We start from the raw sequence: 16,751 nt of genomic DNA on the forward strand, positions 1-16,751 counted from the left end.
CATTAATTATAAATTACCTTTCTTACTTTAAATAATGTATAATTTAGTAGGTTCAAATTGTCACAAAAAAAAATTAGTAGTTTCAAATAAATTACATTTAATGTAATGATTATTTTTTATTATAAATATTTTACTTAAGAACAAATGACTGATCACAATTTGGTTGTCTAACTTCTTGATACATATGTCTTTATCCTTTTCTAAATTAAATTAACCACTTTATGTTAGTGTATTCCTTATTAGTAGTAATGAAATGAGAGGAACGCATTCGTTATCATTGATTCATTATATATATATATAAGTGTAACATTTAAAAATTGAGAAAAAATTTAGGGTAACGAACACACTCTATTTTTCATATGAATTTTATATGCCAATATTTTTATGAAAATTTGAATTTGAGATTCTCTTTTTTGGGTGAGAACCACATATCATTTTGCTTTTCTTTGAAAGGGAGAATAAGTATCTTCCTCTCTTCCTTCCTTCCACAGAGAGTGCTTTGTGGACCTCATCATAATTGAAAATATCAAATTAAATAATTAATGAAGTTGCTAATACAGTTCTGATTAAATTTAGACTATAATTAATAACTTGATTCTTATTAATATATTAGTACTAATGTCATGGTCAATTACCACTTATTCTTTATGATTAAACTTGAAAAAGTGGTAAGGATCTAAAAATCAGTGAGTGTGCTCTCTTTCTCATATTCCACATTGGACACGGTTGCAACACTCTTACTAGTTACTACCCTTTTCCCTTGGGAGAATCTATAAATTAAGAGCAGTTTTATTTTATTTTTATAAATGAAAAAGTCTAAGGAGCCAACAGTTTTATTAAATTTTGGCCAACATGTAATCAGTAGAGAAATGTGAGTCATTGGATGAAATCTCATACCAATCTCACACCATCAAATCATCATTAATGACTAGTTGATAGCTAACAATCACAAAAATTGCTGGCCCTAGCATTGCTCTTTATAAATTATCACTTAAAGTTAAAGATCAATAAGTTAGTAAACGTGTTACACCATTTTGACTCTAGCATTTTTTTTAATATTAATTGATTCAGAATCGATTACGACATATGTAGAAACCAACAAAAGTTAAAATATAAGTTAGAGTCTAGGATAGATTTAACTCCCAAATTTTAAGGTATATTTTAGTTTTTAACTTTTAAAAATATATAAAAGATTCTAAGAATACGTTTGATTTATTTGTGTTTTTATTTTTTAAATTTTATAAAAAAATAAAAATGATAAATTTTATTTTCTCTTTTTATCTCTTATTTTTATTTTTTTTATAAAATCTAAAAAACAAAAAATATTAAAAATAAAAACAAAAAATAAAAACGCAAATCAAATGCGACTATTTTTTTATATTGGAATTTGGAACAAATTGTGTGATGTGCTCCAATGTTTTAGTGTATGTGAGTTTTACTCTTGTATAAAATGTTTTAAAAAATACAAAACGTGGATTTTAATTTGTATGTAAAAATAATTTTTAAATTTGTTAAATACAAAACGGCAATACCGTTTTTATTTAAAAATAAAAAATATATATTTTTCATAAAATGACAGAACCGTTTTGCATGGGATAAATTTTTTTAAATTGAAAATATATAGGAAAATGTCATTGGCATTTTGATGTTTTTATTTTTTTAATTAAAAAAATTTAAAAATAACGATGACGTTTTGTTTATTCTCACAAGGACTGTTAAATATAATTTTTTAGACATTTTAATGGATTACACCAATACAGACCCAATATTAAAAGAAAAAAGTTCACCAAATGCATCCTAAGTTTTAAAAGCAAGGTTTGATTCATTTGTATTTTAATTTTTATCTTTTAATATTTTCTATTTTAAAATTTTTGTTAAGAAAAAAAACAACGAAAACAATAAAATTATTTTTGTTTTAGAGAAAATAAATGTATTATATCTCTCTGGAATACACTACTTTGACGGTTTGACCTCTAAAGCTTGATAAGTTTATATTATTAATTTTAACAATTGATTATTAAAATAAGTTCAAGTGGTCAATTTGCAAATTTGAAGAAGGTGGGGAAATTGATTGGTATATAAAGTGCACCTATTATTATGTGCATTTGATTAGAGATGCATAAATCATCACTTAATATTAGCTTTCCTTCTTTCTATGAACGAATTAAATTATGATTGTATATATGATTAGATTATTTCTATTTTATTTTACTCACTTCAGGACAAAGTATGAATGATTGAATATTGGACGGTTCAGCTTAGTGGACTTCATAGTAAAATTATGCAAGAACATGAAGTTGGAAATTTTCAGGAGCAATAAACTATTAAAAATGTCTCTAAATTATTAAATTGTTTTATAAAAGTATCATTTAAATTTGTTAACTAGACAAATTTTTTAAAATATTTTAAAATACAATAAAAGTACTTAATTATTAAATATATAACTCTCATAAAGGACTTGAATTTTGATATGATTTTTTATAACATATTTATAAAAATAAAATATTTTTATGTTTAAAATTTAATAATTTTACGCTAAATAGATTTTTTTACAAGTCTTTTTTTTGTCAATAGTAAAAAATATTTTTAAAAAATTAACAAAAATTTAGAGATTGAATTTCAGTTTGACTTTTTGCATATATTTTTTTAAATAATTATCCAAATATTCTTAAAAAAATTAAATACACAAGTAATTTGTCAAATATAAAACTCATTTGCTATTTATAAAAATGGTACTTTTTGTTATTTTTATCATATTTAAAAAAATTATGAAAGTATTTTATCATTAATAAATTTTAAAAATACTTAGTTCGGTAGTTTAATAATTCAAGAATGTTTTTTTTATAGGTTACTCTATTTTAAATTTATTGAAACCAATGTCTTACTTTCTACTACAGTTTCACTTTTATTTATTTTCCTGTTGAACGATGTTTATGATACACAAGGTGCATGACGCATTAACCAACAACAAAAATTGCCACAATTAATCTTTGGAAAGAAAAAGAAAAAGAAAAAGAAAAATTGTAAACCTTTATGAAAGTAATAGAGTACTTTCACTTTTTTTTTTGTGCTAACTTTATTGTCAATTATTTCAATGAAATTCCAAAAATAATTTGTTCAATTTTTAAGATGGCCCTTTGTTTTTATCCCTTTGCAACTTGGCTAAAAAAATATCTTGTATATGCAAACCCTAATTCAAATAAAAACAAACACATTGCATGGCGGTATCTGCCACATGGGCCTCCAAGTCGGTTTTCAATTTTTCTTTTTTCATGTACTATGTGACAAGACCAACCACCATCCTTTTCAATTTGAAAGTGTCACCTTTTATTTATTTATTTATTTTTTCTTTGCAAGTGGAATTAAAAAGTAGCTTGGACACTTTATTCCTCATTTCCATCAACACTTAGCACCATTTCTAACCACATTGTTTGTAGTAACTACAATACAATTTTCTTTTTGGTGTATGATGGAGGATTAAGCATCTAATTAAATAATATAGAATAAGTATTTTAGTGGAGAATCAAACAGTTACAAGCATAATTACATGCTACCTAAGATATTGTGAATCATATTAGCCTTATGTGTTTAGTTCTTGTCCTAAAACAGAAAAGAAAGATATATTCGGATAGTAGAGATGCCTCTTTAGTTTTTCTTTTTTTTTCATAAATTAATTTAAAACTCTTCATCAAAACATGTTCTTAGGTAGTATGTGGTGGAAAAACAGAGACAGAAAGACTGAGACTGAGAGACAGAGACTGAAATAAATCTCAATATTTTGTTTAGTGTAAAATGGGAGACATAAATTAAAACAAGAATAAAACTCTAATTTAATTTGAGCAAAGGGTAAAATTGAAATTAATTAATTGAAATGAGAGTATTTTAAGTATAAAATGTTATTAAAGTTTCAGTCTCTGTCTCTAAAAATTTCAGTCTCCTGTGTCTCCATTTTTTTTAAGGTACTGAAATACTAAAATTTTAATACCAGTCTCTAAGTCAACAAACATGATACTGAATCTCAGTCTTTCAGTCTCTGTCTCAGTACTTCAAAACAAACACTACCTAAATGTCTTTCTACCTTAAAAGTACAAAAATTATAACTTAGATGATTTTAAGTTTTCATTTTCATCTTTTTTTTTTTTTCTGAATACATTGTTTTTTTCAAACGTTTCGATCTCAGTCAGATTAGAACGAATTGAAGTTCAAACCAAAGTGCCAAAAGGAGTTTGATGAACCCAAAAGCATCTCCTTACACTAAATTAAGACAAGCTTTTTGCCCTTAATCAAAGTTTAGTCCTACCAAAAAAAAAAGAAGGTTAAAAAATAAAAATTTGGTAACAAAGCTCATGTCCTTTTCATGGGGGGTCAACAAAGCTCAAAGACCTTGCAACTAGCATTTTGATCACAAAGTCCTTTTTTCTAAAGTGGCTATGAGAGAAGTGGGTAGGATTCTCACTATGCTTTCAAATTGTCCTAGAATCTAAGGCATGGTGTTATTTTATTATTAGAACTTATGTTACACATTGATAAGGAACTTGAAGAGGACGGAAAGCTGGTGCATCAAATCTCAATTTCATTGGTTAATGCAATTTGCATCTTAAAAAGATATCATATATCCCCATAATGGGAATAAACCAGAATATTGAGCATTGAGGAACAGAGTTCATGATTAGGAGTCTAGTGATTGTGGACAAATAGAAGGGTAAAAGATGGTGTCTTCTCAATAAGATTATGAGATCTACCAAGTTGAGTATGAATTGAAATTTCCCATGTGAAATATTTTAATGTGTTCATTTGCATATGACATGGGACCCAGGGTTGAACAAAGTCTTGTGTGTAAAGGACATTCTTTTTCTCCTAATCATTCCTTTATGTAACTCAATTAGTATTATTAATTTTTTTTAAATACTAAATTCTAAATCCCTTTTCTCTATTTTTGAGAAAAATACACTCATTTTTTTTTAAATTTAAGTAATAGTATATTTAGTAACTAAAAAATTTAGATATAAATCTAAATTTGATATAATATTTCAAAATAGAAACTCTGAATAAAAAAACATTTTTTGATTCAAAATAGATACATGCTAGTGTTGAATTTTCTCAAACCCTATCAAAAGCAGAAGATACCATACTAAAGTAAATCATCCCAAATTTCATTTTAGTGCATTACACCCAAATGAATCCATTTCAAAAATAAATCCTAACATTTATTACCTCTTGTATCTTATATAGAACATAAGACTAAATATTTTTCTACACATAACACTAAATCAATTCTACCCAAAATATTCCTCTAAACATAACACTAAATATTCTTTTCTCATGTTGATACAAACTTACTTTTATCCAAAATTAATTCTATAAAATCACTCTCATTCAAATTCTAGTTTAATAAATGACAATCCAAACACACACTCAAGGTCACCTGAACAAGAAGAGGGAAACACAGTAAATTTGAACATTTACCATACCTTAAAAAGAAAGTCATTGTAATTTGTCATCAATTTTAACTTCAACTGGTTGATCAAACTGTTCAACTTTTTGAATAAAGTCACTAATAGTTGGCACTTGTAATCAAGATCCCAACCAGAAACAAGAGCATTATTTTCTCCATCAGCCATAGGCCATACTGCCATAGCCCTAAGAACAAGGGTCACCTAGCTATCAGAGTAGCCACTATAGACATTTTGTCAGCATCTACCTTAGACACTACACCAGTGGAAAAAGGAATAATGCCATGTATATAAGAATATTCACATATTGCTACTCTGTCAGAGTTCCAATTATAGAAGACTTAGCATGTGGATCTACTTTAAAATTAAAAAAAAAATAAAAATAAATAAAATGCAACATTCCTTAACCTTATTATATAACGGTAAGCTAATAATACATAACCCTAATATGTCAGAACAAAGGGCTGAAAATAAGTCAGAACACTACAACCAAATGTATATGTTTCACTTGTGAATTCCAATGTTTTAAATTTTTAGAAAATGTTCAAGTATTCCAAAAATACTAATATTTCAGTGATTTTAGTTGTTGATTTCAATCATAAAATTTATATTGAAATTAATTGCTAAAATCATTGAAATACCAATATTCTTGAAATACTTGAAACTCGTTCTAGCTTTTAACAAGAATTAAGAAGAACTCATACCTGATAATAAAAACATATTCTTCATCTTTCAAACGGAAATGCAACAGCAAATCAATATTGAAAACTAAGATCATCAGGATGAGTAAGGGGAATTCTTGGTGGAAGAAAAATCTTCCAAGGATCATTTGCACTTTCTACTAACAAAACAAGAACAAAGGATTTTCAAACTGCTTCACAATGAAGAGGCCATAGCATATGAAAGACAACCATCTTATATTATTAATATCTCAATTTATTATGATCTGTTTAAAGACCTCATAAGCTCTATAATAATTTCTCCCCATCTGAACTGAAGTATTGAACCAAGGGGACCAATTATAATACATTGATAATATGGATTAACTAATTAATATTCCCTATGGAGCACCAATACCATTCACTATTACAGAGTCCCTGCTATATCTTTGGTGTACTTAAGCAATTATGTAAATTCTCCTATTTATATGTCAGGCCGAAACCAAGAGGAAACAAGGGTTCTTGTGAACTAACTCTATTGGTTGGTTGATCGAGCTGTTCGACACTTCGAATCCAAGTCACTGGTAATTGACCCTTGAAGTCATGATCGCCAAAGATAACGTCCGCGATTCCCAGTGCTTCGGAACCAGGCAACCAAGCAGCAACAAGTGCATCTATCTTTTCCAACAACTGTGGCTCTAAGAGTAAGGGTCTCCCGGATATCAGAATAACCAATGTTGGGATTTGTTCAGCAACTAAGCTTATAATGTCAGGTCCATTGAAGGGGATTTTAAGCTCAGAATTGTCACCCAAGGACTCTGCATAAGGAGGTTCACCAACAGCTACAATTGCAAATGAGAACTCACTACTGTTTATGGTGTCTTTCGATGGGACCTTCTCGTAAATAACTTCAGTTTCAGCTCCCACTGTTGCCTTTACAGCATCCAAGATTGTCGTCCCTAAAACGGTCGGTGTATAAGACATTTGTAACATAAGAACGTAATCATATGTATAAATCAATCTTAACTGCTATCATAAGTATGAGTATAGGACAATCCCTACTAGAAAACTAATATTGAAACTTGGGAATAGATGGAGTAAATGAATTTCTAGATTTATTAGTTAATGAAGCAGTGAGCAAAGTAGTACTTCAGTATTGTTGAGAAGGCAACAAAGGTTCTCAGTTTTTCAGAGGAAACAAAATATGTCGAGAAAGCAACGAAATCATTGGCTTACCAATGGTAATCCTCCCACTACATCCATACCAAGTTTTTGTCCAACCTCCACACTGAAATCCAAGATCATCGGCATGAGTCCCAGCAACAAGGATTCTCTTTGCTTTCCTATCCAATGGAAGAAAGGGTTTGCTAATATCTTTTCCATTTTTCAACAGAACCAAGGACTTTCGAACTGCTTCGCGTGCTAGATCTCTATGTTGCTAAACAATGAGGGTAAACAGAGTTAGAACTAATTTTCTAACTATTGCTCACTTGACTTTATTTAAATATAGACATAGTTAAGCAGCAATAGTTTACACAATTACCTACAATGATGTCGATATTTGAATCATGAAATAAAAATCAACTTAGAAAGGGTCAAAGAGATTATTTTCTTACCTTGCATCCAACCGTATCTAGCAAAGATCTGTCACTAAAAGGAAATTCAAAAAGACCAGCGGCGAACTTCACTCTCAAAATTCGCTCAACAGCATCATCAATTCTGCTTATTGGTACTTCCCCCGATTTAACAAGAGAGGTCAAATCTTCAATGAATGGTTCAAATTGTAAACCCACCATTACCTGTATGTAATCTTAAATAAATGAACAAATTAAAAAAGTTCTAGTAAAAAATTCCACTTGTTGAAGATCTATACCATGTCAATTCCAGCATTGACAGCAGATTTAATGCAGTAGGGATAATTTGATCCATGAGGATGGCAAAGACGATCAAGTCCCTCCCAGTCAGAAATCAAAAAGCCCTATATAACAGCAGCAGTATAGTTAAAATAAAAGTGCTATAATCAAACGAAGAAACAAAATAAAAGGCAAAAAAAATTGTACTGATATATGGAGGCTCATAAAACCATTTTATACCCCTTTATGCAAGATCCATTGGGCATTGAAGTGTGAACAACAGTTTATCTTTCATGAGAAGTATAAGGATTGCAAGGATTGAACTCCTGGCAACTTAGACATATATACAGGTTTTGTTATAAAGGACCAACTTTCAAATTCTCAGTGTAAGACATATAAATGGTTTTATTAACATGCCTCTTCACATCAAAGACCTTTGAATTTGAATGATAGATTATGTGCTAACCCATTTCTTAAGATCAATTGGTCTAAAAATTCAACCTATATCTAGAAAATGTGGGAGGCAAGAATCGAATTATTTGATCAATTGGTCAAAGAAACCTTGATACCATGTCAAAAACCAACTCTCCTTGGAGAGGCCCGCGAACGATTTTATATCCCAATGAGTCCACATGTGCAACTTCAATCTAAGCATGGATTAAATTCCTAACCACTTAGTTGATGAAATTTCAACAAAGCTTGATTGTTAGGTGGGGGCTTTTAAATGATTTTCTTATCTATAATCTATTAATGGAAATAAGATAACAATAAGGGTCCCTGTGTTTTGAATAAGAAAAATGAGAAACGATTTCTACATTTACCAAATAACTGCAGATGTGTAACATTAGTAGTTATAATGAGAATATTGTGAGTTGTTTTACCTTAAAACCTAGCCTTTCTTTCAAGATTTTAGTCAAAAGAAAACGGTCAGCATGGAGTTTGCGCCCATTCCAGCTAGAATAAGATGCCATAACCGTTGAAACTCCCTGGGAAATGCAGTCTAAGTAAGGTGCCATGTGGATTCTCTCTAATTCTTCATATGATAATATAGTATTTCCCTCGTTTTCACCTTTAGAAGTACCGCCATCTCCGACAAAATGCTTGGCACATGCAACAACGTTGTTCCTGAAGAATAAATTGTACATAACATGAACAACTTGACATAAAAAGTAATGGTCAGTTCATGACATGAGAAAATTGAATAAATTAAAAAAAATATACAAATTGGATAAGCTGTTACAAAATATCATTAGCTTGAAACTTTTGTAGTTTTTCCTAGTACAGTAGTATGGTGGTACCTTCCAGCTACAAAAGGGTATCCATGTTCATGTCCTTCAGGTGGCTTGCCCTGCAAACCCGAAACGATGGAAGTCATCTTTCTGACTATTTCGGTGTCTTCACCATAACTCTCATAGCATCTTCCCCATCTAGGATCTTTGCAGACCTGTATATTTAACCAAGTGCCTTTTAATGAAAATAAAAATAAAAGAAAGATGCAAGAGTTAATATATTTTACTTCTTTTATCTGCTGTTTGAAACATGTAAATCAGTGCACCGTAGCAATGCAAATTTGCAAAAGCATAATACATCTATGCATAGAATGGCTAGTGGAATGCAGTGCCTTACTGCCACACAAGGAGCAAAGGTATAGTGAGCTCCACTTGCTCTAACTTCAAGTGCTGTAGCGGCTCCAATTCTTTCAGCTATATCAGCATCTCTACAAGAATTCCACCAGTTAAAATCCGAAATTGATTTCAGGGGGATTCTACATCTAATGTAATGTTTCCTCCCAGCTAAGATCCCTATATTGTAAAACTCCTAAAAGCGGTTTATAGGGTTTTGACTACAAAATTTTTAAACCAAGGGAACCTGGTTGTTGAAAAAAACTTTGTACAATGGAGGGGCTAATTAGAAAGTTTAGACTATTAGAACCTAATTGAAAATTTGTATTCAATGTAGAGACCTAATCACACTCTTCCATTGTAGGGATCTAAATGAATGTGTAACTGAGTATTTGTTTACAAATTACAACTATTGAACTTTGTATCACTTTATCAGCTCAATATCACATTTATATTTTGTATGAATGAACATTGTTGAACAGCATTTTAATCCACATTATCAACATATCAAGAAGCTTTCAAAACAATATCTTTTAGCACATTCCCATCTCTCCAGTATAAGAAATACGATTATTAGTGTCGGCTACTGTTGACTAAACATATTTAAAATGACAGACTAACATGCAGTCCTGTCAAATGAAACCCCGGATCAATTGTTCTTTTCTCATAATTATGCATTGTTTTCTCAAAAATAGTCAAACAATAAAACCACATAATTACTTCATGCCATACTGCTTTACTCTTTAACCACTGCCCAATGTAAAAGTATTAAATTCATATGCTAATTGAGTTCTAAAGGACAGGAAAAGTGCATACAAACCTAGTAGCTCCGAGGCCAACATTGTGAGGAAATATGGTTGCACCGTAAACATTATTATTACCATGAACTGCATCAAGCCCGTAGATGATTGGTATTCCAAGCCTTGACTTGAGAGCCGATTTTTGAAAGCCATCAATCATATCAGCCCAATCCGATGAACGAGCATTTTCAAAAGGTATGCTGCCTCCAGAATTAAGTATGCTGCCTATAAATGAACATGTAGTCAAATGCCAACAAAGGATCAAGTCCAAAACACCACAAGCACACACGGGGACATCAAAGTTCCCATTTCTAAGACCAGCTCTCAATTTGGGGTACACTGAAATCAATTCAACTCCCAACTAGCCCAGAGCTAGCAGAAGATGTAAGCACAAAGATACACACATCAAATTTCCTTTTTATCTTTTTATGCAAGAAACCTTCTCAATTGAGGTCCCTCAAACTTGTTCAAAAAGTTCAAAGCTTGCACAAATGGACCGATAAATATACACACAGACATCAAAATTCTCATTATTTATGAAGCTTTTTTTAATTGGGGTCCCTGAAACTTCTTCCATTTTCCAACTTCAAAGCTTATGAAAGAAAAAAAAAAAGGAGGGCTAAAACTTACATACACGTAGAGATCAAGGTTCTGACTTTTAAGGCACACATTCAATTGGGTAATTCAAGTCAAAATCATTTCAACTTCCAACAAGTTCATTGCTACTTTGTCAACAACACCGAATACAAAGTCACAAACGTATACTGAAGATGATAGTTAAAATATGGACACATGATATGTCAAGCAATTTAGTCATCTATGTCAAACCATCCTACAGTTCTCAATTATCGTCTTCACTAGAAAAGTTTGAGCCATAAAGTACACAAAGACAAAGAAGCAACATCAGCCAGATATGGTCGGTTACATGGATCAAACGACAACATTGTGCAATCCTGTTATGTATCATGTCTATAGAGTACACATAAACAACGATTCATAATTTAGGGGATTAATTACATTTTCCACCCAAAACATACACAAGGTAGGAAAACATGAAAGCACACACTTGAGTGACACACTCAAAGTCAATTGAGGAAGGGGTAAGTAAGAAAGTACCAATGGAGAAATGTGAGAGGGCAAAAGGGGTAGCAAAACTACGCTCGATCTGAGTCATCTGACCAATCTTCTCCTGCAGAGTCATCCGGGAAAGAAGGTCCTTGACGCGCGCTTCAATGGGCGCCTTTGGATTTTTGTACAAACAATCATCCTCCATGGCTTTTGTTTCTTGATTGGATGAATATCAATTCAATTTGAGTTAGTTAGAGCTGAAAGAATCGAATAGAAGTTCGGTTAACAGAAAAAAAAAAAAGACAAAAAGAGGGTAGGTAGGTGGTAGTTGCGGATAACGTTGATAGTTGTTCCGTTTTCAGCAAACATCTGCAGTCTGCACTTCCTTAATTATAGTGCAAAAAATTGTGCCCTCCAATCATTTATTCCATCGCCACAAAAATGCTTTGAAAAGTTTTAAATATTTGATAAAAGTACTCGGACTATCGGACAAGAACATACTATAAAGCAGACACAAGGAGCTTGTTTCAACTGAGTATCTAAAATTTTTTTTAAATATATTTTTTAAAAAAATTTATAAAAAAATAAAAATAATTTTATATTTGAATATTTTATATAAATTTTTATTTTTATTTATCAATTATATTTGGATATAATCATATAAAAGTATTTTTTATTTATTTATTACGTGAAAAAAAATTTTAAAAAAATAGATGTAAATTGAAGTTTTTCAAAAATAATATTTTTTTATTTTTAAATGCTTTTAGTTTTACTATTAGAAATTTATCAAACATCCTAATTTTTTTTTTCATTAAAAGAAAATCTTATTTTATCAACTTAATAATGCACAAACAAATACTTAATTGAGTGGTTAGATATATTACCTCTTAATATTTTATTTTCTTATTTTTGAAAGAAATTTAAAAATATAAAATATTAAAAATATTAACACAAATCAAATGCATACTTAATTAATCTAAAAGATGTTGAATTATTTTGAACTAAGTTTTTCATATAGATTAGGAATGCAAACTTGGATTTTAATCCTATAAATAATGGTCATATGATATATTGCTAATGTATATATATAAATTCAAATTAGTTCTTATGATTTAATGTGAGTTATTTTAGTTCTTAAAATGAAAAAAAAATAAAAATTACTTATTTCACTTATTTTCACAAAATAACAAAATTATCTACGTAGTTACTGAATTTACTTTCAAAATAATTGTAAGCTTTACAATGTTAAAAATTTTCTTAATAGTTTTATAAATATCCACTTTTTATTTTTTTAAAGAAATCATTGTGAAAATCATTTTTTGGGTCTACTTACAAAGTTCCTTGACAACTTGAGGGACTCATTGGCTAATATGCTTAGTTCTAGCTGCTAAGTGTAAGTAGAAGACTAGAAGGTAACTAATTATCAAGTTAGTTCTCTACATATATAAGTTAAGGGTCGTTATACCGTAAAGATGTAAATCCATAAAGATTTATAAATATTCTTCTTCAGATAACAATAACGTGATACGTGTATACATGTCTATTTTTGAAGAAGCATGTCACGTTAGGAGCCACTAGTCCTTTTAACTTGAATAGCCGATCAGTGTTACATTAATATAGTATGGAGATGTGGCCGCTGTTTAGATGTGTTTATTGTAGATATTTTTAATTTTACGAAAATGGAGGTATTTTTTATTATGTGCCTCTAAACGTACATATCCACCCTAAAGTTTACCTTTTACAGCAACATGTATTTAATTCTTTTTTTAAATGTCCAAAAAAAATTCCCACTTTTCATTTTAGTAGATTTACAACATTTCAAAATACCAAAAATAAAAAATTTATTAAAAAATATTTATAAAAGGAAATTATATTTCTTTAATTTATAACGCGCTAATATTTTTAAATTAGGTTTAAGCCTTATTTAAATTATATTAGTCGTTGATATTTAAATTTTATGAAACTTTTAAAATAAATTTTTTATATAAAAATATTTATAAAAAAAAGTAGATAACTAATTTTTTTTTAAAAGCCATTTGAAAATAAGGAGAGTCTTATCATTAGAATTAGAGACGAATCTATATATATTGTAGAAAGAGCAACTTACCTCACTACAATTTGAAATTTTTTTTGGAAAAGTCTAAGGGTAAAAAATTTTATTGAATTTTAGCCAGCATGTAACTAGTAGAAAAATGTGAGCCATTGAATGAAATCTCACACCAATCTCACACCATTAAATTATCATTGATGGCTATTTGATGACTACTAATCACAAAGTTGTTGGCCCCCTAACATTTCTCAATTTTTTTAGTAGTATATAATAATAATATTTATTTGTCTTCATTAAATTATTGAATTTGACCCCACAATAATTTTTTACTCAATTTTTGATACTTAATAGTCAGTTTAAGAATTTCATATTAGATGTTTATTAAAATGATCAATTCTCAATTTAAATAAGATTAGTATTCTTTCTTAAAAATGAACTCGATCAAAAGATATTATTTTTCTTTTTATAAAATTAGTTTTAATTTTTTCTGTAACAACTATATTAATTGAAAAAATATTTTTAACTATGAATATTATTGAGAGTTGGCTTTTGATTATATAAGAAGTGAATTTTTAAATAATTATTTAGTGATATTGTATATATAAAGAGACATTTCAATTGTATTACTTAAAAAAAAGATTACTCAATTTTTTTAAAAATATAAAACCTAAAAAATAGAATTATAAATTATATATTATTATTTAAATCATTATTTTAGTATTTTAATTTGTAAATTATATATTTTGAAGACTAATCATATTTTACAATAATAAAATATAATTATAACAATAATTATGCTATATGTACATAAAAAGTAACTACCCATATAGAATATATATTGAAATACAAAATACATATTGAAAATTAATTAAACACTAAATATATTTATACACAAATACATAATGGTTAATAAACAATTTTATAGTTGATTTTTATGCAATATAATATTTTTATTATAAAAATTTATCTTGTGTCCTAAAGATACATATTAAGATTACAAATTGAGAATATTTTTATTAAAAATACAAAAAATTTAAGTTTTTAATATATTTATTTTGTAATTATTAATAATAACTATCTTTGTTTCAATTACTCTATCTCATTGGGCCGCAACATTAATAATAACAATTAAAAGCTAATTAGGTGTTTAATACATTAGATCAATGTTTGTCATCATCAATTGAGTTAGTTAATTAGACAAATTGAGTTAGTTAATTTCTTAACTCAACAATTTTCGTTAAAAATTATTTTTATATTTTACTATTAATTTTCTAATATCAATATATATTATTTTAATATTAAATAAAAAAATTTTGGTAAGATTACTTTTCGATATCAATATATATTAATTATTAGGACAATTCACAGTTGATAAGTCAAGGGAGAAAGAAATTTACAGAAATCCGCTAAACCAAAATCTGCTTCATGAATCAATCAAACCACGTTTATATGTAGTTTGAATCAGTTCATTCGAACTCTATTCACACATAATTCGAATCATGTTGATTCGAATTATACACAAACGCATACACACTAATTTGAATCAACCTAATTTAAATTACACCCACAGTAATTCGAATCAGGGTAATTGAATTACACTCACACACTGAAAAGCTAACAAAATATTTAATTACGAGACTTTTTTAAAATATTAATGAGCTATCAATTCGAATTTTATACAATACTCGTTTGCCCATTTATAATAGCTCATGAATATTTTTTTATAAAATTTTTTAATAGATTTATTTAAATTATACCACAAAAAATATTTTATTCTATACAAAATAATTTTAAAAAATGGCTTAAAAGATGTTAGGAATACTATAAAAATTTGTAATGTCCTAATAACTTAGGACATTAAAGAAATACTTTACATAGTCAATAATAATTTAAAAATTTTAAAAAAATAGTTATAACCAATATTTACCAAAATTACTAGAATATTACAAACTTTTATAGTACTCCTAACATTTCTTAAGCCTTTTTTTTAAATTATTTTGCATAGAAAATGACTTAAAATGGCTTAAAATGCCCTTTGTTCTATACAAAACAATTTAAAAAAATAACTTAAAAAATATTAGAAATACTATAAAAGTTTGTAATGTTCTAGTATAAAAGTTTGCAAGGTGTATTAGAATAAATGGTATTTTAAGCCATTCTAAGCCCTTTTTTATGGAAAACAATTTAAAAAAATGACTTAAAAAATGTTAGGATCGGAGTACTATAAAAGTTTGTAATATTCTAATAATTTAGGTAAATACTGGTTCATAACTATATTTTTTTAATTTCTAAATTATTATTGACTATGTAGAGTATTTCTTTAATGTCCTAAGTCATTAGGACATTACAAATTTTTTTATTTTTAAATTATTAATTTTTTAAATCAATTATTAATTTCTTAATAAAAATTGGGCAGAATTAAGAGTAATTCGAATTACTATGTGCTTGTGCAGCGTGTGTGAGTGTAATTTGCAACGTGTGTAAGTGTAATTCGAATCACCCTGATTCGAATTACTGTGGATGTAATTCGAATCAAGTTGATTTGAATTAATGTGTGTGTGCGTTTGTGTATAATTTGAATCAACATGATTCAAATTATGTGTGAATAGAGTTCGAATGAACCTGATTCGAACTACATATAAACGTGATTTGGTTGATTCATGAAGCAGATTTTGGTTTGACGGATTTTTTGTAAATAAATCCACCCCCTTGGCTTAATTGAGTGTTTTGCGCTAATTATTATATATATTAACAATGGTAAGATTTTTTTATTTAATATTAAATAATATATATTGATATTGAAAAAATTAATAATAAAATATAAAAATAATTTTTTGCTAAAGAGTATTTTTGTAAAAAATTATTTATTTTTTCTTAAAAAATAGATAAATTTAATATTAGTTAACAGAAAAAAATTAAAATAGATTAAAGAGGTGGTTTTTTAAAAGTTATAAGAGAAGAAAATGTACATTTTATAAATAAAAAGAATGAGAATATCATTTTAATATTTCTTAGAAAAAGATAGTGGAATTTTCTGTTATTTATTTTCAAATATTTTTTTAATAATTTTTATATATGTGGTTATTTTTATTAATTATTAGTGATAATGATTCTTAATAAGATAAATAAAACTTTGATAAGTTTTTATTGAAATTTTATTTTTTCGATGCGTATTTTAGATCAAAATAAAAAAAAGTTATTTTAGTCAATTATATAATTCTCTCACTGAATTAACATAATATTAGT

The 16,751-nt window shown here is 28.0% G+C and overlaps 1 protein-coding gene across 1 annotated transcript; it reads right to left on the reverse strand.

Annotated features, from left to right (window-relative positions):
• Nucleotides 1-6,353: 6,353 nt before the first annotated feature.
• LOC107493558 (uncharacterized) lies at nt 6,354-11,910 on the reverse strand. Its single transcript, XM_052252368.1, has 9 exons — nt 11,504-11,910; nt 10,408-10,612; nt 9,592-9,682; nt 9,264-9,409; nt 8,847-9,090; nt 7,986-8,090; nt 7,729-7,911; nt 7,349-7,550; nt 6,354-7,071 (listed from the first exon to the last, which is right to left on the reverse strand). Exons 1-9 carry the CDS (start codon nt 11,658-11,660, stop codon nt 6,593-6,595), a joined length of 1,812 nt encoding a protein of 603 aa, XP_052108328.1. The 5' UTR covers nt 11,661-11,910; the 3' UTR covers nt 6,354-6,592.
• Nucleotides 11,911-16,751: the final 4,841 nt, after the last annotated feature.

The sequence above is a fragment of the Arachis duranensis genome, chromosome 1 (assembly GCF_000817695.3).
Source record: "Arachis duranensis cultivar V14167 chromosome 1, aradu.V14167.gnm2.J7QH, whole genome shotgun sequence".
Taxonomy (NCBI): Eukaryota; Viridiplantae; Streptophyta; class Magnoliopsida; order Fabales; family Fabaceae; genus Arachis; species Arachis duranensis.